The 24926-nt window shown below is 39.0% G+C and overlaps 3 protein-coding genes across 4 annotated transcripts; 2 read left to right on the top strand and 1 right to left on the bottom strand.

Moving 5' to 3' along the window:
- Positions 1 to 2118: 2118 nt before the first annotated feature.
- Positions 2119 to 8689, bottom strand: tbcb (tubulin folding cofactor B). Its single transcript, XM_008291664.1, has 7 exons — positions 8533 to 8689; positions 7865 to 8016; positions 7566 to 7709; positions 6501 to 6597; positions 5985 to 6176; positions 4423 to 4495; positions 2119 to 4283 (listed from the first exon to the last, which is right to left on the bottom strand). Exons 2-7 carry the CDS (start codon positions 7982 to 7984, stop codon positions 4169 to 4171), a joined length of 741 nt encoding a protein of 246 aa, XP_008289886.1. The 5' UTR covers positions 7985 to 8016; positions 8533 to 8689; the 3' UTR covers positions 2119 to 4168.
- A 3612-nt stretch (positions 8690 to 12301) lies between these two features.
- On the top strand, positions 12302 to 21179 carry six5 (SIX homeobox 5). Its single transcript, XM_008291663.1, has 3 exons — positions 12302 to 12994; positions 15507 to 16999; positions 18114 to 21179. Exons 1-3 carry the CDS (start codon positions 12309 to 12311, stop codon positions 18794 to 18796), a joined length of 2862 nt encoding a protein of 953 aa, XP_008289885.1. The 5' UTR covers positions 12302 to 12308; the 3' UTR covers positions 18797 to 21179.
- A 504-nt stretch (positions 21180 to 21683) lies between these two features.
- On the top strand, positions 21684 to 24919 carry six9 (SIX homeobox 9). Of its 2 annotated transcripts, XM_008291661.1 has the most exons (4): positions 21684 to 22073; positions 22745 to 22747; positions 23613 to 23773; positions 24731 to 24919. In XM_008291661.1, exons 1-4 carry the CDS (start codon positions 21684 to 21686, stop codon positions 24894 to 24896), a joined length of 720 nt encoding a protein of 239 aa, XP_008289883.1. In that variant the 3' UTR covers positions 24897 to 24919. The 2 variants fall into 2 exon arrangements, with proteins under 2 accessions (XP_008289883.1, XP_008289882.1); XM_008291660.1 differs by lacking the exon at positions 22745 to 22747.
- Positions 24920 to 24926: the final 7 nt, after the last annotated feature.

The following is a 24926-nucleotide window of genomic DNA, read 5'->3' as shown; positions in this document are numbered from 1 at the left end:
AGTATTACATTTGCAGTGGTGGTATATCGTCATGTATGGTATTAATACGCCATTATTACATGCATCCCTTGAGAATTTCCATTTTTGGGCACCTTATAACACAACAGATGTGAGATCAACTCTGTGCAGTATCACTTAAATGTCAAATGAATCAAAATAGTATCACTTCTCAATAACTACACAAGTTGAGTCATAGGACATTTGCTCTTATGCAAATTGAAAACTAATATTTCAGTTGTACTATATTAAAGAATACAGCCCCCACAGTAGGAACTGCCATTACTGAGATTCATATTATCTATTTTTTTAATATTCCATATGTTCAACTTTACTTTTAATGATACACTCAATTGGCACGGATGACAACAAATTTGAGTACAATTTTCTATAATTTACAAGAAAAAAATAAGACTATTTTTTTCAGCTTATCTTTGCCAGAAGGGTTGTGTTGATCTACCTTTCTATATATATTAAAAAAAACTCTAAAGGTGTTCTATTAGATTCAAGTTGGGAAGTATACTTGGGCAGGTCACATGTTTCCCTTTTTCTTCCGTAGAAAGTCTTATCTGATTTTGGCCATTTGCTTTAGATCATAATCATGCTGGAATATTTCTCTTCAGCCAAGCCTCTTGGCAACTGAGTGTCATCTTGTCAATCAGTATTTTGGTATCCACAGACATTCATGGTGCCATCTATAAATGTCATCTCCCCAACACCTTCTGCATCGATGCAGCCCCGTATCATCACACTCCCACCTCTGTGCTTCACTGTCAGGACTTGGCGTTAACTGTGGTCGTCCTGACCAGGCTGTCCAAGAAACATGCTGGATCCCATCTGAGCCAAACAAATTTGCGTTTTATCATCTGACCAAAGAATGTGCACCCAGTATTCATCGGGCTTCTTTTCGTGATCTTTAGCAAAGTTTCATCTCGCAGTTTTCTGTCAAAGAGTGAGCAAGCGTCTTTCATAGACTCCTGTTATGCAACGTCCTTCACACTGTCTGAGGTGTCAATGAAACGATGATTTCCACTGATAGCGTCTGCTTTTCAGAGCACTGGTGTTCTGGCGCTCACAGGTCATTTTATAACCGTGTCTTTGCAGTTAGACTTATTGTAAACCACAGCTGAACTCGGTTTTGTTTCAACGATCACAAGCTTTCTAACTTGTACGTCAGCGATCACAGCTGTATTCATTTTGTTTAAAAAAAATTCTCTACTTGTCAAGTTAGAAAATGTGCAAATATTGTAGGGTGATACAGTTTGGAATCATTTAATGTTAAGTGATGGCACAGGGTTGTCCTCACTTATCTTATATAGTGATCTTCAAGTTCATTACATTTCAAAGGGGAAAATTTTAATACTTCTGTTCTCAGCATGATGTTCTTGAAAGTGGTGTGTATAATATATTTAAAGTTAGTTTTACCTCAACAAGCTACATCAAAGCTTACCTAATATTCCATCAACATTAAACACTCTAAAAAGGGGCCAATGCTTATTGTTCATGCTCATACTTTTACTTTTGATACTTTACATTTTTCTGGATGTTTTATTTTTCTGATATAACACATTTGTACCTTTATTTAAACTGTATACAACAGTTTAGAATAAATATGGTGTTTGTATCTGCTTTAAATTCCCCATCATGCCCTGATCTATTTTTTCACACAATTTGTCCCTGTAATTTGGACATGTACAGAATTATCAAAGATAATTCAACAAAGCAAGCAAGAAGGTTTTTCCTTCAAGGTATTTTGCCTGCTTGCACCACACATTTGCAACATGTTCCTTCATGGTCATATGTCAAGTTCATTCTATTAACAAAGCCTCAGATTCCAAATTTACTTCAGAGGGCACAGTTTGTACAACATAAGATAACCTCCATCTTTAGATTCTAAATTCAGATTTAAAAAAAAAAAAAACTTTAAAGGGGAAAAGTGGGGAGTGAAGCCTTAGGGAGAGCTGCGGATGTCCTCTTCCAGGATGCCAGCATGCAATATTTAAATACTGAGTACAGAGTTAGTAACTGTAAAAGTGGAGAAAATGGAAAAGCAAAATGACTTCTATATGTGAAACATTACATAAAATAAACATTAAGTGTAATAAATCAAACGAATCAGCATTCCAGCAAACAGTTTTTATTATTAAGCATGAACTCTTTGGCACAAAGTAACACCAGCACCTCAGAGATGAACATTTAACAAAAAGAAAAGAACAACACTACATTTTTCTGTTTGTGGTAATGACATTTCATTCAATACAAACCAAAAGAATAACTCATTTACATTGGTTCTGTAAGCTCTAGAGGACAAATAAAAACCATGTTAGAATTTGTTTTTGCTCAGTCACATACAACAAAACATAAATAAGGCATATAATTCATTTGAAATGCACATTGTCAGTGTTGTGGTGATGATGACAGAAAGTGCAGTTAACTAATCAGTGAGTAGTAAATGGGTGAAATGACAGTTTTACCATATTTGCTGTTCCTTAGCGTTTTGCAATGCCCAACTTGGAAAAATCTTTTCATCAAAAATATACATCTATTAGTGAGTTGCAGATGTCATACATTTCATGATTGTGCTACAGATGGAAAACAAACAGGTATGTTTCAGAAGTTAACACTCATCTCCACTAAATGACCTGCTACTTAAGGATGAATGGAAATGTTATGAAAGGAGTGTGCTAACAGCGATTGTACTTCTACTGTATGAAAGTCAATGTGTCATGTTTACATAGAACTGAGGGAATTAAAAAATATATATATGCAGGAATTTACAGTCCAGACTGAAACTGGATTCAAACATGTTTCATCATCCAAATTACCTATATTGGAGCAGAGCTTCTATATACTCTATAATTACTTGAGCAAACTGTCCATCATCATTGAATTGACTTTGATTTTGACATCCATTTGTATGCAGATGAGCTAAGTTTAAATAAGAGAGATATGTTGAAATGTAATCGGTCACTTTTAAAGTAAGAAAAGCGTAAATGTGGTCCTTACCACTTCAAAAATTAAACCTGAAACACATTTTTTATTACAGTGGTTCAATATAAGCAAGACACATTCAAGTGCAGGCAATTTAATTTTTAACACGAGGAATTCAGTCACAGAAAAATAAAGATCAGTTACATCTTATATTAACTTGGAAAGCTACAAATGAAATTCTTTACATACAAAGAGAAATTAAATTTGAGGGCATACAATGTTGTTTAGAGAGGAAATATCTACCCTTGCACACTTTGGCACTTTTTCCATGCATTGTATGTCTATGTAGAAGGCCATAGCTGCAAAATACAGCAAAAAGGAGCAAGAGCTTTGTCCCAAAATTGTGAGGGTGGTACTGTAGAGTTAAAATACAGCCTGAAGCTGTGCAACACTGTGGACGACTGAGACTACAGTTGATATGGATTTATTGTTATTTCCTCTAACTGGGAATTTCTTGTCTGTCATTAATTGATGGAAACAAATTTGGCCATTAAGCACCAATTTTAAACTAATCAGGAAAACGTTTCTCCGGTTGAACTCAATTAGAAATACATAGCTGGAAATACAGGCGACAATGTCACTTTTGATTTTAGTGTCAAAGTATGTCGGGGTGAATTTTTCCTTTAACAGACAGTTGTCCAAATGTCGGACCACTCTCTTAGGAATTTACAGTCTTCAAAAAAATGCTAAGGCTACAGTTAACTATAAACAGTTATATACAATCGTCTTTGTACACACTGACATTAACTAAATGAGGAGAAATTAAGCTTTAAATTACCAACAGACAGTGAGATTACATAGAAGACTCCCATCCACAGATTGCATGGGACCAAGAAGTACTATTAAAGCAAGACAAATTTAAGTGTGTGGAGTATGAGTCCACAACTTAACCTTTAATATGCTGCAACAAAAGCCCTCGACTTTATGAGACATTGTTGGTGTGAGCTCCTCTTTTGTGATTATCACTTGTTATGATCATACCCCAACAGTCAACTCTGTCATGTTGCTCTGAAGAAACTGAAAGAGAACTTGAGGCCTTTGGATAATGCCCACCAGAGAAGCGCAACCAAAAGTAAACATTTGTTAGAATGAAAACGACTCTTCGTCTTCTCTGCTTGGTGAGAAGATAAACAGCTTGAGGTTGGCGCTTAAATTTCAGGGCAGGAGAAACTGTACAGTCCTACATCTCATCTAAACCGTAATCCTCCTCAGGGAAGTCTCCCACAGTCACACTCAGAGGCTTCACAAATGCACCGTATTTGTTCTCACATTCAAAGTATTGCTTCCCATCAACACTGTGGAGACACAATTTAAAGGAAAGAGTCAGGGTCATAATCAGGCAAAATTAAGATCAACGTCACCGATTTTGTTTTACTGCTATAAAAAAAAAAAAAAGACACCAAACAAACAAAACAAAAAACATAGTGCTCTTACGTTCCATTGTGTTTGCCCAAAGGCTCGTCATACTTCACACCAACCCAATAGCCTGGTTTGAAATCTGCTGTGCCTGTAACAAACAAACAAAACAGTTTTCTTTATAGCAGGTACATGATCCTAAATTCTCAGTCTCCATAAACTGCTGAAACTGGCAACAACATGAAACTCGAATTAACACCTCACTGATTTATGCCTCCACTAACTAATAGATTGCAGTTTCCATCCACATCTGTCAGACTCACTTAAAATAAGTAGTGAAGACTTCAAAGGACTTTTATAAAGTGTATGTACACTTGAACAGGAAAGGGGACTCCGACAGAACATAAAATTATGGACATGACAACAGACAATGCTTCAAAATGGATGTTGCTGCAAAGAAGCTAAAGATTCTTTAATGTAGATGCTTCACACAACACAGCAGCACAGAAGATCAATACAATAACCACAGTTTCAAGGTGGTCACCCAAAACTAGTGTCGCCAGTTCAGCAGTGTCCAATTGTAAAATATGGACACAATCTCGCCCTTCTGTTCTTCAATTATGGTGGTAAATAACAAACAGGAAAGTGTTGTTGCATAACATTATGATGTCACAGTGAAGTTAACATTTGGGATATAAAATATCATCACTTATTATATCTAAGATGACATTTGTGTAAAACTCTTGACTTATTACAAAAAAGACGACTTATGTAAGGTCGCAGTGTCCTTTGACCAATAAATTCTAAGACATTCATCACTAAGTCCAGGGGAACGTTGGTGTCTAATTCACAGAAATTCCCTCATTGTGTTGCGGATATATCATATTCACAAGAATGGGATGGGCAGACAACCTGAAAACATATCTTTCAGCCATGGCTTTTGCTGGTGCAAAGGCATTAAACATTTTAAATTAAAAGATTTTAGTTTGTTCATTTCCATGTCTGCCTGCAAAGCAATTAGAATGACCTCTGTTCATTATAACATGCAATGTAAATAAACTTGCATTTTATTAACATATTTTTCAACATTGTTCAGTGTGTTATATGATCAGAAATGTATATGGTATTCATTGAGTAATTATAAATTGCCCTCATTTATACCTAGACCAAGCAACAACAAAACTTGACAATAGTTTATTATAATTTCTTCCACAGAGGAAGACTACCTGACACAATGAATCACTTGCATTGTTTATGTTTTTGGATAGTGAAACATTGTTTTGACTCAGTACTTTGGCAAACTGACTGAAAATAAAACTTAAGGTTGATTATATTCACATCAGTTGTAATAGGAAGGACTTTCTGGGCAAATTTACAGTCTGCTAATGTAACAGACAGCATGGAACAAAACACACCAGAACAGGAAAGCAGACAATCAAGCAGGTTTTCCTGTAACTATCTGAACAATTCATAAAAAGAACTACAATTCCCCCTGTGTAGCCTGCACAGATTGGGTAATGGGCCTTAGACACTGTAAATTACAACACAGTCTGCTCTGTTTGAGAGAAAATCCTCAGCAGCGCGGGGTTTACACTAATGTCCTAAAGAAAGTAAACCAGCTAAGCTTTATCCACACTTACCAACATACATGACTGTGCCAAGCTTCGTGGGTTGCCCAGGAACCTGCACTTGACAGCGGTTGCCAACAGAAATGGCATCAGCAGCAGCCTTCTGTTCCTCTTCGCGAGCAGCATGCTCAGCTTTCTTTTTGGCCTTTTCTTCCTCATTGAAGCGACCAACACGATGCTTCTTCATGAATGACCTTGCTGACTCTGAAGAAAAGAGAGGTGGATTGTACTAAACACATAATACTTTCAAACAGACTGTGAAACCATGTATCTGTAATCGAATGAAATAAATTCACATTTGAACAATTTATCAATGGTTACAAAAAAATTAACAGCCACTCAGGCATCGTATGATGAAGTATTGATTGCAGCTAATAGTGTATATTATTGATAGTTCCATCAATTATTGTCTGCATCCACTGATTGATAGTCACTGGTGACTAAGTGGACTGACTTAATTATCAACTAATCAGCAGAGGAAAAAAAAAATTAACTATGATGGTCACAAATTGAGGAAAAGTGTAGTACCTGATCTTTTTTCATAAGCATCCTCTGACAGTTCAAATTTCTCCACTTTGGAAACATCAGAGAACTCGTCCATCTGACCCCCACTTCTATCAATAACCTGCACAAGAAATGAGATTAAAGAAGAGAGATAGGCACATCAGCTCTGCATCTAGCTGTAACAGCAAATAACTGCCAAAACGTTATGTTTAAAGGATCAAAGCTAATTAAGACAATGAGGGCTGCACAATGTTGGGAAAAACTGACAATGTGAATTTTTTATTTTTTCAATATAAAAAATACACTTTTTTTCCATCAGATGACTTAATACTGTTAATCATTCGGGAATGATGGGAGTGGTTTAGTTAAAAACACTTGTCTGGAACCTTTCTCATATGGTGTAACACTGGCAAAGGAATCCAAAATGGTTTTTCACTTTGGTTGGACTTGTAGTCTGGCTTTGCACTCACCATATAGAGCGTTGTGGTACAATGTGGTTCAAATGGGTCAACACTGCACTACTAACAGAATAACCGATTTTGGTCATTCTTTGTCTAGCCAAAATGTTTCCACACAACTGATGTATAATATTGTTGTCATAGCTGCAATTGTTTTTAAAACTTCCACTTGCTAATGAAGTCCATGATGGTACACCCAAAGGGAAAGGCTAATTATTTAATTAATCATTAGCCACAATCTACATAGCAGGGCTCTAATTTGCAAATCAGTTCAAAACAATTTGACAACAAGAATGTACATAATGTTACACAGTGTGTGGTGTCTTATCTGTAGGGCTGGACCCAAATATCCAAATATTCGGTCATTGTGGTGGTATCTGAATAGCCCCCTACCCCCCGTGTCCAACCGAATATTCGGATATTCGCCATTAGATGGGCCCGAATATCAGAAATTGCTATTTGGACCAGCCCTACTTAGCTGAAGCATATTTGTTGTTGACAGCATGAAGAAACCATCAGATTGAGTTCCAGAGAATAATCTAGAAACCTGTGGCTACCTGGATTGTACTACGGTGTGACAGTGAACTGGGTCACTGTACTACAAGTACTTCCAAACTGAATAGGTACATACATGTATTCTGCACTCATCATCCACAGGATAGGAACCGAGCAAGGCCTCATTGTCATCCATTTTCTGCAGGAACTTGTCAGAGACACTGAATAACTCCAGGTCCATGCAGGAGGCAGACGCACCCACAACCATCTCCAGTTTTGCCTAAGTACAATACAACAAAATAGTACATGTTATACATCACAAAAAGGGCAGAAATAGACAATTATCTCCATACAGCATGTTGGGTCTAAGAAAACACAACATAGCATCAACTTTTGAGGGTTTTGCGATGTGTTGTGTGATGTATGGTATCTCACCTTTAGTTCTGCTATACTAATCCCTCTATTGAACCTGCGCTTTGCATCAAAAGAGGAGATGGTGCTTGATAGCCGCACATCCACATAGGGATTGGTAACTACTACCACTCCGCCGTCCATTCTCCAGTCTGTTTGTACTCAGCTATTGGTCACTGGTAAGAGAAGACAAAAAAAAAAATCAGGTATTAATTATTAGCACTGAATCTTGTTCACCACCTCTACGCCGCAAACAAGTGTTGTACCTGGAATTAATACCCAATAATAAGTCAATTTTAACTCAAAGTGCTGTTAGACGAGTAATTCAGATAAAAGGTTCTGCAATGACATAAATAATATACATCTAGTTTACCAAACAGCTGTGTAAAGCTGTTTCCATTCCACTGTTAGTACTAAACGTCACTTTCACACTGCTCTGACGTTAAATATATAGCCGTATTGAAACGAAATTTTATTAAGTTTATATTTTACTTGCGAATTGCGCTTTTCACTCTCGTGTTTGTACAATATATGAACTGCGAGTGTTAAAGTTTCATGTATAGGCTACATGCTCTCATTTCAGCTAGCTTATTTAGATTAGCTAGCCACAGCTCGCTGTTTGGGTGGCTAGCAGCAGCAGAGTCACGTTGGATTCACTCGGCTAGACGGAAAGGGTTGCCATAGTTACTTACAAATTTGCGTATTTTCTTCGATAGCATTTAAAAATCTTGAAGAAAATTGCCGGCTCGTCTCTGTATCTGCAGTTAACCTGAAGAATACATGACTACTACTTTACAATATCCGTGAAAATGGTGCGTGTACCTCCCTGCGTGGCTAAGCCAGAAAATTATAACATCAATTCCTGCTACGCCCAGCTCTGGAAGGTTCTACCCTCCGCCAGGCTGGAACCGACCAATCACATCACAGAGCAAAGAAATATAACCAATAGGATTACAAGAGGAAGAGAAAGCGCCTAAAGACCCGCCTACATATCCGACGATTGACACGACCGATAACCAATCAACAGACAGGAGGGAATAAAACAATTGGAATAACCACAGAGTGGCGCTAAAGTCCTATAAACAACCAAGACTGAACAGAAACTTTATTTTAACAAAGAGCGTTTCAGTGAGACATGTGTAATAAGAAAACATTGAAATGTACTCTACATTGCTACAGGTTACAACCTTGTAGAATTACGAAATATTATTGTATGGTTTAATGTGAAAACATTAGAAAAATCACATATAAAATTATCTACCTGACATGCAATAAACCAAAGAATTCCTGTGAAACAGAGGCATTGTTAGGATCTTTATTATTTTTTAATTCTTTCTTTCTTATTATTCTTATACATAGAATTTAAAAAGATAGAATCGTATATAAATTTAAAACCTTGGGGGAAAAATACATATATTGTAACTGGACAGTAATTTTAAATAGTTCAGAAGAAGAGATGCAGTTGTTGGTGAGGATAAACGTTCACCGATAAAGGTTCATAACACAATATCCCAAATAAATACCTAGAAATAATCAAAACAAATCTTCTGATGGTTTTGCTGATAAAAACACATACAATTCTGCCCATCCCCTAATGAGGCTGGAAGTTACTAGAGCAACTTACAAAAATTAATACAACGTTGTTGCTTCTTAGCTCCCTGTTCCCATATTTTGTTACTTACTTAGAGGTGCAAATATCCTGATGTGAGACTATGAACCGCAGCATCTCCATAAGAAAACGCTTGCATTAATAGAAAATATAACTGACTATAGTAAACATGTCCGACTTTTAAGAACAGTAAATAATAATTTACCGTTTCTGATCAACTATATCATTTTAGTTTTAAGATCAACAATATCATTGCAATATCATACTGTATCATATTTTATTTTATGTATCTGTCTAATTTTAAATGACAGTCTCCATTATATGGATCTACAGCGTATAGCTCTATTGTATTGTATTTCTCAGGTCTTCCTATTTATAGTTTTATTTGTTCTCTTTTCTTCCTGTTTTTTGTGCTCTTTTCCTGTATCTGTCCTGCTGCAACAAGCGAGTTTCCCCCATTGGTGGTGAAGAGTAAAGTGCAATCTAATCTAATCTAATCCATGATACAAACCAAAAAACTATGTGGGGCTATTCATCAAACATTTGGGGCTATAGCCTTGGGCGTTCACGTCTAATGACGCCACTGCTAGAGAAAACAGAAGCAAGCAAAAGCATGTATAGACAGAAAAGTAAAGATCAAAGAAACCAAAGAACGACAGCTAAACACAGAGAGGAGCAGAGGGGGAGCTGAGACAAGCCCACAGCCCCACAGAGAAGATTTACATTCCTATGGTTGTTGATGGAGATGCAGGTCTGCAAACCTGCGGGTCATAAACCTTATTATATCATTAAGATCAGGATAGTTTCTATGTGTGACGCCCTAGGTCTCATGGGGGCAGGGCCTGTACATACAAATCTGAGTTTTCAGTATGTAGAAATAGTAGATAGTAAATCTTAAGGTGAGCCATACACAGGAAGTATCACAGTGTTGAATTCATATTCATATATTGATTGAAATAGTACAAATGAATTTTGGATGTCACCTTCTCTCCTTTCAATAAGCCCATCTGTTGCAGACGTTTGTGCAAACTGGACCTGCTGCATCTACAGTAGTTTGTATGTGTTTGTCCTGACAGTATTTGCATTAGGAAACTATCCCAGACACACTAAACCACTGGATCCGGTTGGAAACCCAACAGGGAGACACTGTCTTACACAGGCCTCAATCAGTACACATAAAGCAATGTTATTCCAATTGTTATCCTAATTCCACAGATATTAAAACACAACCAGCCAATAAAAATAAAAAAAAACTAAAATACCACATGGCATTCACAGGATGTTTCTTTAATGTCAATATTTACCAATTCTGTTATTCTGGTTTTTGTCAGGATGATGCCTGAATACAGTGAACAGTGAAACAAAGGAAACTATTTGAAAAGGTCACTTTAAGCTCTGGGAACTTGTAATATGACTTTTTAAAAAGCCAATTTCTGCATTCTGTTGTTCAAAACATTGATTAATCACAAAAACAATCAGCAGATTAACAATAATGAAATTAAACTTCTACACAACAGTATAACATGGCTATCATTTTCCCCTCCACTAGCTACAATATTGTTTGTTTTTTTTAAATTAATACTATTATTGGTTAATTTATTTACTGTAGACTTTAACACTTTAAAAATGATTAATGCAGGAGTACTGAAACATTTTTATTATTGATGTTGTTTCTTAAGCAAAACGTGTTTCATTATATACATTAGTCAGATGGGTGTGCAAGTTTGTTATTTCATTTAAACAGGTTTTAGACACATGTTGGCCTAAACACTGATTAATCATGAACTTAATCAGCAGACTAATTAATAATGAAATTAAACTTCTATGCAACAGTATATAACATGACTATTATTAGTTTCCTTTCCACCAGTTGACGTAATACATGGCTGCCTCCACTGTTAAGCATCAGTAATGATTACAACCTGAGGGTTTTATTAAGGGCAGCGAATAACAGCTTTTGTCCTTATTTTCTTGGCTAATATCATAATTGTTTTTGTTAATAAAATGACAGAAAACAGTGGGAAAAATATCACTATAGGTTTCCAGAGCAGGTGTTTTATCTAATCAACAGTCCAAATCTAAAAGATATTCAGCTTACGAACACATATGACAAAGAAAAGCAAGTGTGCAGATCAAACGGTTAGGCTGTACTTTTACTTGTTTTTCTGAGTACTGTAACATTGTGATATTTATCCAGTTACTCAAACAAAACTGGTTGATTATCTACATTAGGTTGTATAACTTTATATGATTTTCATGCAAACAAGTTTCAGATGCATGTGAGGAAGGCAAACACAGTATGGAGTAGTGAGTGTACCAAATTACAAACATAAATGAATAATAAAAAAATAATAATAATAATAATTACAAAAAATTAAAAAATAATTTGAAAAATAAATAAAATTTGAAAAATAAAATAAAATAAATAAATAATAAAAATATGTTTTATTATTTGTCTTTATATTTCTACTTTTATTAGCCTTTTCTTTTATGGATTCATTTTTGATTATTATTGCTTTATATTGCCACATTATTTTTAAAAAACATTTCATCTATTCTTCTTTTAATTTCCACTTTCATTTTTTTTTTAATTCTTTTATTGATTTATTTTTGTAATTTGGCACTCTCACTACTCCATACACAGTGTCGGAGCTAGAAGGTGGAAATGTCTTCATATTGGCATATAGTTCTAACACACGGACTGGTTCAGTGAGGCCAGACGAAGGGGCGTGACTGCTGCTTGTCTGCAGGCACAGTTTGGTCGACTGGCGGAGGATGGGAGAGAGCGCAGCGCCGCGGAGGGAGGGAGGGAGAGAGGAGGAGGAACTAGTGGTGGAAAAAAAAAAAGTTAAAGTGAAAATGGCTTCCTTGTCTTTGGAGTCTGCAGAACAATCTGAGAACAGCCCAGAGGAGCCAACGGCCACGGAGGCCAAAGACGAGAACGATCCGCTCCAAGTTTCGGAACAATTACTCCAAAGTTTCCAAAAGTCGGCTCTGAGTTTTTCCACTGACCAAGTATCATGTCTCTGCGAGGCCCTTCTGCAGGCGGGCAATGTGGATCGCCTGTGGAGATTTCTATCCACCATACCTCCTTCGTCCGAGCTGCTACGTGGCAACGAGACCCTGCTAAAGGCCCAGGCACTGGTGGCTTTCCACCGGGAGGAATTCAAGGAGCTGTACGCCATCCTGGAGAGCCACGACTTCCACCCGTCTAACCATGGGTTCCTGCAGGACCTGTACCTCAAAGCCCGCTACAAGGAGGCGGAGAGGTCCCGGGGCCGCAGCCTGGGCGCAGTGGACAAGTACCGGCTCAGGAAGAAGTTCCCCCTGCCCAAGACCATCTGGGACGGAGAGGAGACCGTGTACTGCTTCAAAGAGAAGTCCCGCAATGCCCTGAAAGAGTGCTACAAGAGCAACAGGTACCCGACTCCGGACGAGAAGAAGAACCTGGCCAAAGTCACCGGGCTGTCGCTCACACAGGTCAGCAACTGGTTCAAGAACCGCAGGCAGAGAGACAGAACCCCGTCCGGAACCCACAGCAAAAGGCAAGGAAACAGCAACACCACACACACATTTCAGCTGCTTAGTCTTTGTTGCGCTCAGTTTGATGAAAAGCTCCAATCGAGGCTGCTTCAAAGTTTCCTTTGTTTATCTGCTACCTTCTGCTGTGTTTTATAACAACAAGGGTCACCCAGAAAAGTCAGTGAAACCAGCAGACAGAGCTTCATGGTAAACAAAGCCCACAGGGCCACACAGGGCTGCTTACAAAGAGTGTTTTCACATTAAACCAGCAAAACTTTGAACATAATAAAATGCCTAAAGTAAGAAGATGGACAGGAGCTGACTTTTGACAGCAGTGAAGCCACACATGTCTGAGAGCAGGAGCATGTTGCTTTGTTATGAAATGTGAGATCAGGGCGCCCACCATGGCTCAAGTTTCCTGAAACCCTGCAAGGCCTGCAGAGCCAGGGTGACGGAGGTTATAGGGGGAAAGAAGCTGAAACTAGGTGAAAGTGGGGGTGGCACAAAGAGGGAAAAAAAAAAAAAAAGCTCTGGCAGAAATCAGAGTTTTTACAGCAACTATCACAAAGCAGGCGGGGGGCCATCTGTGAGGAGATAAGAGAGAATAGAACAGGCTTATCTTATCAGAGTGCAGGGTCTGTGGTGGTCTGGCAGACAGTCGGTGTGGTCAGCCAAGATTCTATACTCTCACAGATTTACCTAAAACAGACTCTAATGGCAGCATTTAGGAGTCTGATCCAGCTTTGTCTGCACAGACCTGTACTGCACTGTATGGCTGCTTATATGCATGGAGGACGAGAGTTATAAAGAATAATACAAAAAGCAGACTCATCCTTTGCTGCATTTAAATTTAAACTAACTTGCAAAATGAGGATGATTATCATCCAGCCAGCTGTTGGCCATGTTTTTCTTTATGTGTACTGTGATGTTGCTTCTAGAATAGATCATATTAAGAAATGTTCGCTTTGTTTTTACAATTAATTGCTCTCTCGTAACGTACATTACAAAAAAAGATCATGTGAAATTAGTTAGTCAAACAAATAACTTAATGTTCTTAAAACAGCATTGATAGGAAGTGTTTTTTGGTTCACATGGACAGAGCTCAATCATAAACATGAGTGTAAATGTGCCAGAGGGACCGACTTTTCTTCTCTATTCCCTTGACAGGAATGTAAAGTCAAAATGGTACACCGCATAATATCAACCCTCTGAATTCTAAGCAGTTTCTAGGCTTTTTTTTGTCACATTTTTACTCACTGTGGGATCATTTTAACACTGCAATAAAAACTGCTGCACATCTATGGAAACAGCACAACCATAGCTAGAAGTAGAGAGAACCTAAAAATGTCTTCTATGGGTTATGGCAAACTTAAAAAGAAAAACAAAAGGTGAACTTCTTTGATTATTTATTTTAAGCTATGAATGAAACAGCGTCTTTCAAACCTTGGGATTAATAAAAACAATCATGAGACTTGGAATAAATTGTAATTGCTGCGTAATAAATTTAGCTAAACTACATCATTAAATGAACACATACTGGTTTCAATGAGGATCTCTGTTCTTTCTTGCAAACCAGAATCATTATGATTGTGCAGTATAAAGCAGAGATGACTCTCACTTTAAATGTTCTACAGAGGTGCACTTTAAAACACACGGGCGCTCTGGAAAAATATTATGTTTACTTTTTTTATAGAAATACTTAACCTCCTCTGTGCCCCGTCTTAGTATTGCAACATAACATGCTACGAGAATTTATCCTCAGTTTAAAAGAATGTTTATTTAAGGTGGGGTTTGCCATTCTGGAGAATGAGTGTTGATATTTTCTTAGTTGGTAGGACTGTTAGCAATGATTATTTTCCTTGGACCACATGTGTTTTTGCAGGATGGTTCACTTTGAGTAGATAAAACATTGTAATCAAAGCTGCATTGATTAGTCGATTATTTGATTAGTTAATTAACAAAAAAAAAACATAATGGCTGCAAATCTAAAAAAAAAACCCAACAAGATTAATAATTTAAACTGTTTTTCAAGCAATGATAAATATCCTTTTTTGAGTGCTTTTTTGAGTATTTTCTGACTTTTTGTTGACAAGCAATTAATAGAACAAATAATTGGCATTAGAATCAATAACGAAAATAACTGTTAGCTGCAAGGCTACTTGGACTAAAAGCTAGCTCCTAAATAGAGGCTGACTTATGGGATTTTTGGAGCAGAATCTGACTTTAAGGAATCAGAAATTCTCATGACATATGTGCTGATATTGCTGTACTGAAAAGGGAAAATGATTGAGTCATTTTTGTTAACTTTCCAGCAATGTATTTCACGAACTAGTCAGCAACTATCCACAAAGACAAAGCTTAACTCTGCACAACCAGCTCAGATGTGATACGTACTCTGCTACATGTGCTGCACAGTGCTGACAGTGTCGTAAACAATGCGTTTCTTTGCTGAACAAACTATGTGATTACCCTGTAAGAAAGCTTTCATATCAGTGTGTCGTTTTATTTGACCCATTTATTTTTCCACCTTTCCAGCGAGTCTGATGGGAACCACAGCACTGAGGATGAGGCGAGTGCAATGGATGACACCCCCGACAAACCAGAGGAAGCTTCTGGCTCCACAGCTTCCATCATCTCTGTTTCTGCAGTCCCTTGTAGCACAGGAGGCCAGCTCATCCTCAACGGGTCCAGTGGTTTCCTCACAGCCTCTCAGCCATTACTACTCAATGGAAACTCCCTCATCTCCAGTGCTGGTACTGGCGTCATAATTAACGGGCTAAGCTTGAGCGATTGCCAGGCAGTCACACTGAGTCCTGTTGCAACCAACTCTTCTTTAATACTGAATGGGGCTCAAGTAATAACCAAACCTGGTATCAGTGTGCATCAGCCACAGCAAGCAGTTTCTGTGGCAGAGCAGGGAGTGTCAGGCATGGAGGCCAAGTCAAACAGTCTTCCAGCAGTGGTTCTTAGCACTAACACCACACCAGTCTCAAACCCTTCTTCTATCATTTCTCTTCCTCTGCAAATTAAGACAGAAAGGGGCAATGCAATGGATTTCATCAGTGTCCCTGAATCAGAAAGCAGCAGCCAGACAGTATCCTCCTCTTCTTCATCTTTATCACCCTCCTCACCAACTCTGTCCTCCCCAACTAGTCTCCCTTCACTAGTCTTAACACAAAACTCCCAACGCCAGGAGTCCCTCACCCTCCCGGTCTCCATGTCCGGGTCAGTCGTGTCTCTTCCCAGTCAGCAAGAGGAGTATGTTGTCTGTGCCACTGCTGGCTCCCAGCTAAACCCTTCTAGCTCTGTGATTTCCTCCAGCAACTCCACCCCTCAGGTCATCTCTCTTCCCCAAGTTGTGCCTTCCATCCAGGGTAAAGCAGTATCCCATCTGGTCCAGCACTCTTCAGGAGCTCAGGTCTCCCAATGCCCTCAGCTGGTCCCAGTATCCCCCCTCACTTCCCCAACTTCTCAGTTTCAGAGCCCACAGACTCTGAACTCAGGCAACAGACTAGCACAGCAGAAGCAGGATGCTTCAACAACTATGTCTGAATGTGCCACAACCGTAGTTTCCATCTCACAGCTCAACAACAGTCAGCTTCCACAGCCGATACTGCACCAACTCGGAGAGCAAACCACAAACTCTACACCCAGCAAAATCCAAGCCCCACAGGTTATCTCCATCTCTTCCCCAACACAAGTAGTTCCAGTCCCCCAGGTCAAAGGCAGCACCCCAACACAGTTAGTCCCACTGTCTATGCCTCAGTTGGTCCCAGTCTCCTCCATCCAAACTTCTTCCACCATCTCTTTTCCCCAAGTGGTACCTGCCAGTCCTTCTCTCTCCATCCCTTCTGCTGGAGTGCCCCTACAGATCCTGACTTCAGCTCCGACAGCTGGAGGGGTTGCACAGGGTCCTGTCAGGGTAAACCAGCTGAGGCCCATTCAGACTGTGGGTTCGCCAACCAGTGTGGCCCCTGCAGTGCAGCTCCTAAACTCTGGGATCATTCAACTACCCTCTGCTCCACCAGGTAGGCTGAATTCATTAGATACTTGCAAATACAGAACACAGAGCTGAAAGGATTAGTGAGGTGACAAGAAGTAACTGGATTCAATTCAATAATTTTTCAAGCAAAACTTCTCTACTTCCAGCCTGTCAGGTGTATTGATTTGATTTGTTTTTTTTCATAAATGATACTGAACTCTCTCTATATATATATTCATAGTTGTAGATCCAACTCTTGTTGACCGTGATGATTCTCAACATAAAGGTTGGGTCATCCCAAGTCTGTTGACAGAGATCCTTACAGACTTTGACATGGTGCTGCTTCTACACATCCAGTCACAAATGAACACCTGCAAGTAGTCACAAAAGTATGTGTATCACAGATCCCAATGTATCTCATTATATCGTGACTCAGTGGAGTTACTGCTCACACCTGTTGCATTTACATGACCGCGGCTGTGCTCTGTCTGTGTGAGTCTTGAATCAGAAATTTTTGATCATACCTCTTAGTGAAGGTAAGCTTGAGGTTTTGTAAGTGTGGACTAATCTGTTGATTATTTTCTTAATAAACCAAATATTGATTTGGTCTAGAAAGAGAATATAATGGAAACTGTTGATCAACGTTAACAAGGTGAAGCTATCATGTTTTTTGTTCTGTCTTACTACCAGTCCAAAATCTACACATATTCAGTTTACTGTCTCACAAGACAATGAAAAGCACCTATCACGAATTATGTGCAGGAGCTGGAGAATGGCATTTTAGCTTTAAAATATTGCTTTGATAAATTGATCAACTGCTGTAGATTAGTCGATTCATTTTCTGTTTTATCACTAACATTGTAATATAACACAACACTTTAACAAAGTTTAAAAAATACGTTCTTTTACAAAATAGTGCATCTTAGCCTGTTAATAGTTACGAGTTTTTCAATTAAAATAACAGCACCAAGACAGACAGAATATGATCTTGCTTGCGAGACTAATTTTTCCTTATTCAAAATGTTTATTCTGTGAAACAAGTGCTGAAAAATTATTTGTACTAATATTGATGCAACATCTCCTCCATCTGGCCTCTTATTGTGATGTTGTTACACAGTCTTGACCGCTGTCAGTTAATCATTTATCATTCAACACTGTAGGTAACCTCCTCCTCGGTGGAAGCCCCTACCTGAGTGTCCAGCAAGGCAAGCTAATTCTGACCATCCCAGCAGGCATTCAGCTCACCAGTTTGCCCCTGAAGCCAGTCCCTGATGCTTCACCCATATCTGTAAATGGAGTGAGTCCCATTCTCAACCCCTCTACCCCTCCAGTGACCTCCCAGCCTTCAGCCACCTCAGGCCCGACCCCCAGTGGCCTCACATCATCCCCCCTGAACTTCATCAACTCGTCTCCACCCTATTGTGCTCCAGACACTGCAATCGTAACCAGCCAGACACCTGCCGTCCCCTCCCCTCATACGCTGGACCATTCAGTCACCCCCACTCCACCGAACACTCTTACTCCAGAAAGCATGCTCACCCTCAGTCCCATGTACAGTGGAGTGACACCCAACGTCCACTTGTCCCAGCCAGCGTGGAGCCCAGTGCCCCTCTCCACATCCGGCAGTCTAACTCTGTTTGACGTCCGTGGCAAGGGGGACCTACCCGTAGATCCAGCTTTGTTAGGCCTACCTGGAGGAGAGTCGCTGCTTCTGGGAAGCCCCTCTCCAGAGCAGGATGTGGAAGCCGGCTCTCCACTGGGGAATCCAGAGGAGATGGATGGGGACTCCAAGATCCTGACTCAGCTGCAGTCTGTCCCTGTGGATGATGAGCTGGGATTGTAGCCTGTTTACAGTGCGGGCTGGCAACCCCATGTCCCTGACAACAAAAGCGACAGAACATACACTAGACTTTGCTGTTTGTTTTTTACTGACCTGAAAGATTTGATTCCACATCGTCAATCTTTTAAGACCTACATGTCTTCTGCAACATATTTAAGTTCTGACATGTGCAACAGTGCTTTCTTATACCATCATGGTATCAGCTGGCACTTTTGAGTCCTCTGCAGCTCTACTTCATATAAATGTGCAGGCTCATTTGGGATACTCACCTGCTGGTTCAACATCAGATTATTCTTCTGGGTTTTGAGTGAGAATTTTGTATCTCAGAGGTTTTAACTAAATCTGTTCGTGCCTTACTTGCTATATCAGACCCAGACAGAAGAAATACCATGGATTAGTCTGCTTGGCCCACTTACAGGTCCTGGTGTAAAGAAAAAAGACTGTATTATACAACAGGACATGGTTTTGCCTGTTCTCTCAGCTCTTCTTTGCAGTTTTGTGGACTGCAGACCAAATTCAGCTGTACTACGTCTGGGGGGGTTTTGCTGGCAGAAGAAGTAGCACATTGTGGATCCACCACAATGACGACAAACCAGACTGTCTGGCAAAGAGAACAAAACTGAAAATAGTTCTCTGTCTTTTCAGAATGCAGCATATTCAGTTTTCTTTTTCCTGCTCAGAGCCTGACTCTTTTATACTACCAACACTCCAGGAATACAGTGAAGAAAATATTTCTCCGGAACAGAGGATGAGCAGGTTCAGGTTTATGTGAAACTATGACCATTATTACATCATAGCTTCAAGAGCTACACAGCAGTATTTTGTTACTACAAGTTGCTGAAGTCAGGGTTGAAACATGCAGCCTGACTGCATATGATCAGTAATCTGTTGTTCATTATGTTCTGCAGTTTTCAAGTGAGAATTCTGCCCTACGATGGTAAAACTACAACACAGGAAATAAAGGGTTCATGAAAGGGTTTTACTCTATGCAATGTATGTTTAGTTCTTTATAGGACACTATGTCGCACAACGGCTGCGTCAGAAAGCCAGTACATTTGGGAGAAGAAAAGAAACTTTGAAATGCTGAGCTTCTAAATGAAGCGTGTCAGTGCATTACACTAAAACATTTGCTGTGATCCAACTGATATTTCTTGTAAAATGCATCCAAAATCTCAGTATGTTGATACTGATAAGTGCCTTATTTTAAAGCTTACAGGTTTGATGTTTTTTTTAAAAAAAAATGTTGTGAATTTTTACACTATTATTTTATGATTGCTATGTACCCAACCAAATTGCTTGATTCACTTCATATGGACTTTTTAGAATACCCACATTTCTGTAGTTTGATTTTCAGTGAAACAAAATGTGACACTTTTGGTAGTCATAGCTTGGTCTCATGTTTTTGTATATTTTGCACATTTCATCCACATGATGTTTACGCTGCGCTGCCATGGTGCTATGACAGTGATTTGACTCATAATCTGCTCTAAATTGTATAATATTTCCTAATTGGACCTTAGTAATTGTTGCTGGGCAAGATGAGTTTGAGAGATAAATTAGAAAACAGAATTTCCTAATGAAATCTGTTGTAAACAGATGGAGAAAATATAGTTATATCTAAAATAAAGTGATTTTCTGTTGTCATTACACAGGTAGCGGCCAAACATTTGGCCAGTTACGGTACACAAAAATACACTTGGGTGTCACATCTAGTTACAATAATGGCCTGTGTGTGTTTTTATTAGTGTTTGTTTGTCTCTTTTGTACATTTAATCTATTTAAAGCATGTATCAATCAGTTTCTAGTTCTAACTGAAAGTAAATGAGTCCTTGTGAAAATAGGAAATGATATTCATTTTCACTCGGAAGGTCACGTTGTAGTGCAACCTGAGTTTTTACAGTCTGCAGGTATTAAATGCATCTAGAGGTCATTGATACTAAATTTTGAGATGGGTCACGTAATGTTGATACATTTTGAGGTGGTGTGTTCCCAGTGGCCTTTCAGAATTTCATCAAATGGCTTTGACAAATCAATTTCAGCCTAAATTTTGTTGAACTTTTAGTTAGGCGTAAAAGGGAAGTGTGTCCATGTGTTGGCTTGTGTTTGTTTATTTTAGCCATTTTTTTTTTTTTTTTTACCAAAGTATGTTGACATTAAAGCCTGCAAGGGCTTAAGCACATTTGTACCCACACGTTTGTTCGTAGCCTGGGATTTGTTTTTACTCTACCTGACACATAACGTATACGACTCCAGATTTAACCAAAGATATTGTATGCTGATCGACTTTTTTATAGTTTTGAAAGGGATCATTTGTGTCTGTTATTCATGGTTTTTGTTTTCTCATTTTTGTATTCAAATGCATTCTATTTTTTATATTACATGATATTGTAATAAACTACATTTACAAAAAAAGTGTTCATTGTGAGCGTCTTAACATCATAAAATTATGAATTATTGTCGGCATTAAAACTGTTGGTCGTAGGATTTTGTTTCTAATTTGGCAAGAAAATTATATTCAAATGCATTTTTTTCTGCATTGTGTAGCTATGATGCTCTCTCTCTCTCTGGGTGAATGTCAGTACAATAGCAAAGGTCCAAAATGTGTGTGAGGGCGTGCATGCATGTGTTTGTACAAGAGAAGGAGGGATATATGGCATGTTATTATAACCCTGATGGTCTCAGGTTACCTGTACCAGGGTATGATGATGAGTAATGCTAAACACACATTCACTTAGGTTTTGTTCATCCACAGACAAGCCATAATGCTCGACAGGGGTTTCAGCTCTCTCCCAAACAAACTCAAGAGAAATTATTAGAAGATAATTTCACGCAGTCTTTAATTCAACTTACATCTCAGGACTTCTGGTGCCACCATCGTGCTTTCACAGCGATGATCTTCACAGCAGAGCAGGTCACTTGTGTGTGTGAGGTCCTGCTGCAGAGCGGTTGCATGGATCGTCTCGCCAGCTTCCTCCACAGTCTTCCTCCTTCCTCCTCCTCCTCTTTGAGCCCTGGGGAGCTGGAGAGCGTGCTGAAAGCAAAAGCCGCGGTGGCCTTTCACCAGGGGCGCTTCTCGGACCTCTACACCCTGCTGGAGGGCTTCCCTTTCTCCCCACGCAGCCACCCGCTCCTGCAGCAACTCTGGCTGCGAGCCCACTACATGGAGGCCGAGAGGCAGAGGGGCCGACCCCTGGGAGCTGTGGGGAAGTATCGCATAAGGAGAAAGTTTCCTCTACCAAACACCATCTGGGATGGAGAGGAGACCAGCTACTGCTTCAAAGTAGGCAAAATCTTGTATTAAATGTGCTCCCTAACCGCTATGTAGCTGTTGAGTACCTAAGTACATTTAGGTCAATCCAGTTTTACAGTACTTGTGCTATCTTTAACCCTATTCAGGACTTTTGGGGTCTTTTGGACTCCAGGCCATTTGGTTTCGGTGACAAGTATTGTTTTTTTTGTTTTTTGTTTTTTTAAAAGAGGGACATTTGTCATGCAGTTGGAACCAAAAATATGTCAACTTTCAGAAAATGTATTTAACATAGTATAAAAGTCTATAATGAATACCAACAAATATTTTGCACATATTCTTTCTTGGGGTCCAATGGACCCTGAAAGATCATCTATGTATGGCAACATGAAAGTCCTGAATAAGGTTAAATGTTTTATTCTACCTTAAACATCTACTTCATCATATTTCATATCCACATTTTACTCCACTACATTCACCTGACATCATTAGACACTTTTCAGGTTCAAACTTTGCATAAAAAATACATGACCTCCATTAAACATGATTGTTTGTTTTAGATTAACATACTCCTCTTTTACATGGCTAAAGCATGCTTTACATCAACCAGCAACAATTGTAAAATGCTTTTATTATGATATAACTTATAGTGATATGATCCAATCCATTTTTTGTAATTTTTTGGCTGTTCTTCTTTTTGAAAGCAGGTTAGTTGTTTAATTTTATTAGTATCTGACATTTACTGAAAATCTCTATGGTCCCCTTACTCCCAGGCATTAATTTTACTTATGTAGATTTATATTTTCTTCTTTTCAAATGCTTGCTGGCATTCACAGAAAAAGAAAAAGAAGATAAAAAGTCACCACTTTAATTTACACAAAGTACACATATTATTAGGTATTGGTGATTCAAGATTTTGTCCCCTGCATGTATATGCACAGGACGGACAAAATATCAGGTACATCTTTAAATTAAAACATAATGTGCAACATACTAAAATATTTACGTCTTCTATCACTAAACACCTTTAGAATATAATCCAGAGGTGAAATGGTCTTAACTGCTCAAAAAGAGAAAGCTGGAGGGTCAGTGGGAGAAAGCCATGTGGTTTAAAAATGAAATGTGGGTCTTCATTACAGTACAGAATTTATATTCTTACAGCAAATGTGTTGCAGGGCTACAGTCCAGAGTCTGTGGTGTTTGGATATTAAAGGTTTGTCTACAGTAAATTAGGAATATGTGTTATTAGACAGATTCAACATAGATGCCGCATTTTTACAACCGTGGGCCAAATGAAGGCTGGTGACCAGAAAAGCACAACACTTTCATAAATCTGAAACATATTCCTGGAGGACTTTTTATACTCATATGGATTCAGAATAAGAAATGGCAAAACCAATTTACATAATATCTACTTTTAAGTCCTTCAGTGGCAGCATAGACTCCAACATGTCCATTCTGTACCACTTTATACATCCGCTGGAGTTTCTCTAAGCGTTTGAACAAGGCTTACAGGTGTATTTGAGTTGCAATAATTTGATTTTACTTAAGTTATTTTAAACTCACAAACAGGAGAAATCGCGGACTATCCTCAGAGACTGGTACCACCGTAAGCCGTACCCGTCCACCCGGGAGAAGAGGGAGCTGGCGGCGGCCACCGGCCTCTCAGCCACGCAGGTCAGCAACTGGTTCAAGAACCGCCGGCAGAGGGACCGAGCTACCGACGGTACCGGGTCCGTAGTTCGAACCATAGCGTTTAATTCATGTAATGCTTTCTTATGAACCAACGGCAACTTCCCTCTCCAGAAATATTGACGGTAAAAATAATCACAGCTGATCAGGACTCACCTTAATCAAAGGGAGCGGATGGATACCAGGTGACCGAACTGACCCTTGGTGTTTGGCATTGCGCCATGAACAAAATAGTTGTACTTTCCGAATAAATTAAAACTCGCATTAATGAAATCAATATATACGCGTTATACAGGGTTGTCATATATGCCATGGAATGTAATGCAATTGATCAGAAATCGATTAAATTAAAACACCGCGGAGTGATACAACAAACTACTGCATTAGTGAACCAACCTGGTTTTGCGGCCTTTAAACCAAGATAAACTAGGCCCCCTGTGTCCCTAGTTGATAAAAAAAAAAGTGACTTATTCTTCATTTTTATGTGACCTAAACAAAACATACACCAAGACACAGCAATGACTATTTTATTTAAATAATATTTCCATGCGCAGACCATCATGGTCCATAAATAATCTTTGTTTTTCTTGCTTTTGTCCTGTTATTCTCCAGTTTAAGAGTTGAGGAAGGGCCAAGTGGATGTTCTGCAGAAATAACGTTTTGCCTTTCTAGTTTTACAACCACATAACCATCTAAAAGAGAGCCAAAACATTCCAGTCTGCGCCTTTTTTTTTTTGTGCAAAATTGCACAATTGCATATAAAAAACAATTGAATTTCAAAGTAAGAGTTGCTTAAGGGGAAATGTTGGGTTTCTCTCTGTGAAGTGCCTTGAAAAAGACATGTGTTTTGATTTGGTGCTGCATATATTGATCATTCTGTTGCACAAATTGGATTTCAGGTAGTAGCACCCTCTTGTGGTTAAAAAAAGAACATGAAAAATGATCAAATACTGTGGTTTTCTTGCATTTTTCTGATGCTCCCCATCTCCTTCCTTTAGTTTCCAAACACTGGGCCCTGGAGGAGCTCCAGAAGAGGCCTACCGTTCCTCTGACAACGACCTTTCACCTCCATGCAGCCCAGCTCCCCCATACTGCCTCCGCCCTCCACCTCCACCGCTCTTCCATCTCCCACCTCCTCTACATCACACATGTGGAGGCCTTTAAAATGTATAATTAGTCACTTGCGTCATTTAG

Source organism: Stegastes partitus, unplaced genomic scaffold, assembly GCF_000690725.1.
Source record: "Stegastes partitus isolate 25-593 unplaced genomic scaffold, Stegastes_partitus-1.0.2 Scaffold754, whole genome shotgun sequence".
Taxonomy (NCBI): Eukaryota; Metazoa; Chordata; class Actinopteri; family Pomacentridae; genus Stegastes; species Stegastes partitus.
Note: the sequence above shows the minus strand (reverse complement) of the source record. Positions and strands in the feature narration are given on the sequence as shown.

What these genes read in the sequence shown, in the direction of transcription:
- tbcb (XM_008291664.1), bottom strand. Translation starts at nt 7,984, where the DNA reads ATGGACGGCGGAGTGGTAGTAGTTACCAATCCCTATGTGGATGTGCGG. An exon ending in TGCTTATGAAAAAAGATCAG is followed by an intron (nt 6,177 to 6,500) that starts GTACTACACTTT and finishes TCTTTTCTTCAG; the next exon opens with AGTCAGCAAGGTCATTCATG. An exon ending in TGGCACAGTCATGTATGTTG is followed by an intron (nt 4,496 to 5,984) that starts GTAAGTGTGGAT and finishes TGTTTGTTACAG; the next exon opens with GCACAGCAGATTTCAAACCA.
- six5 (XM_008291663.1), top strand. Translation starts at nt 12,309, where the DNA reads ATGGCTTCCTTGTCTTTGGAGTCTGCAGAACAATCTGAGAACAGCCCA. An exon ending in TCCGGAACCCACAGCAAAAG is followed by an intron (nt 12,995 to 15,506) that starts GCAAGGAAACAG and finishes CCACCTTTCCAG; the next exon opens with CGAGTCTGATGGGAACCACA. An exon ending in ACTACCCTCTGCTCCACCAG is followed by an intron (nt 17,000 to 18,113) that starts GTAGGCTGAATT and finishes TCAACACTGTAG; the next exon opens with GTAACCTCCTCCTCGGTGGA.
- six9 (XM_008291661.1), top strand. Translation starts at nt 21,684, where the DNA reads ATGATCTTCACAGCAGAGCAGGTCACTTGTGTGTGTGAGGTCCTGCTG. An exon ending in CGAGCTACCGACGGTACCGG is followed by an intron (nt 23,774 to 24,730) that starts GTCCGTAGTTCG and finishes TCCTTCCTTTAG; the next exon opens with TTTCCAAACACTGGGCCCTG.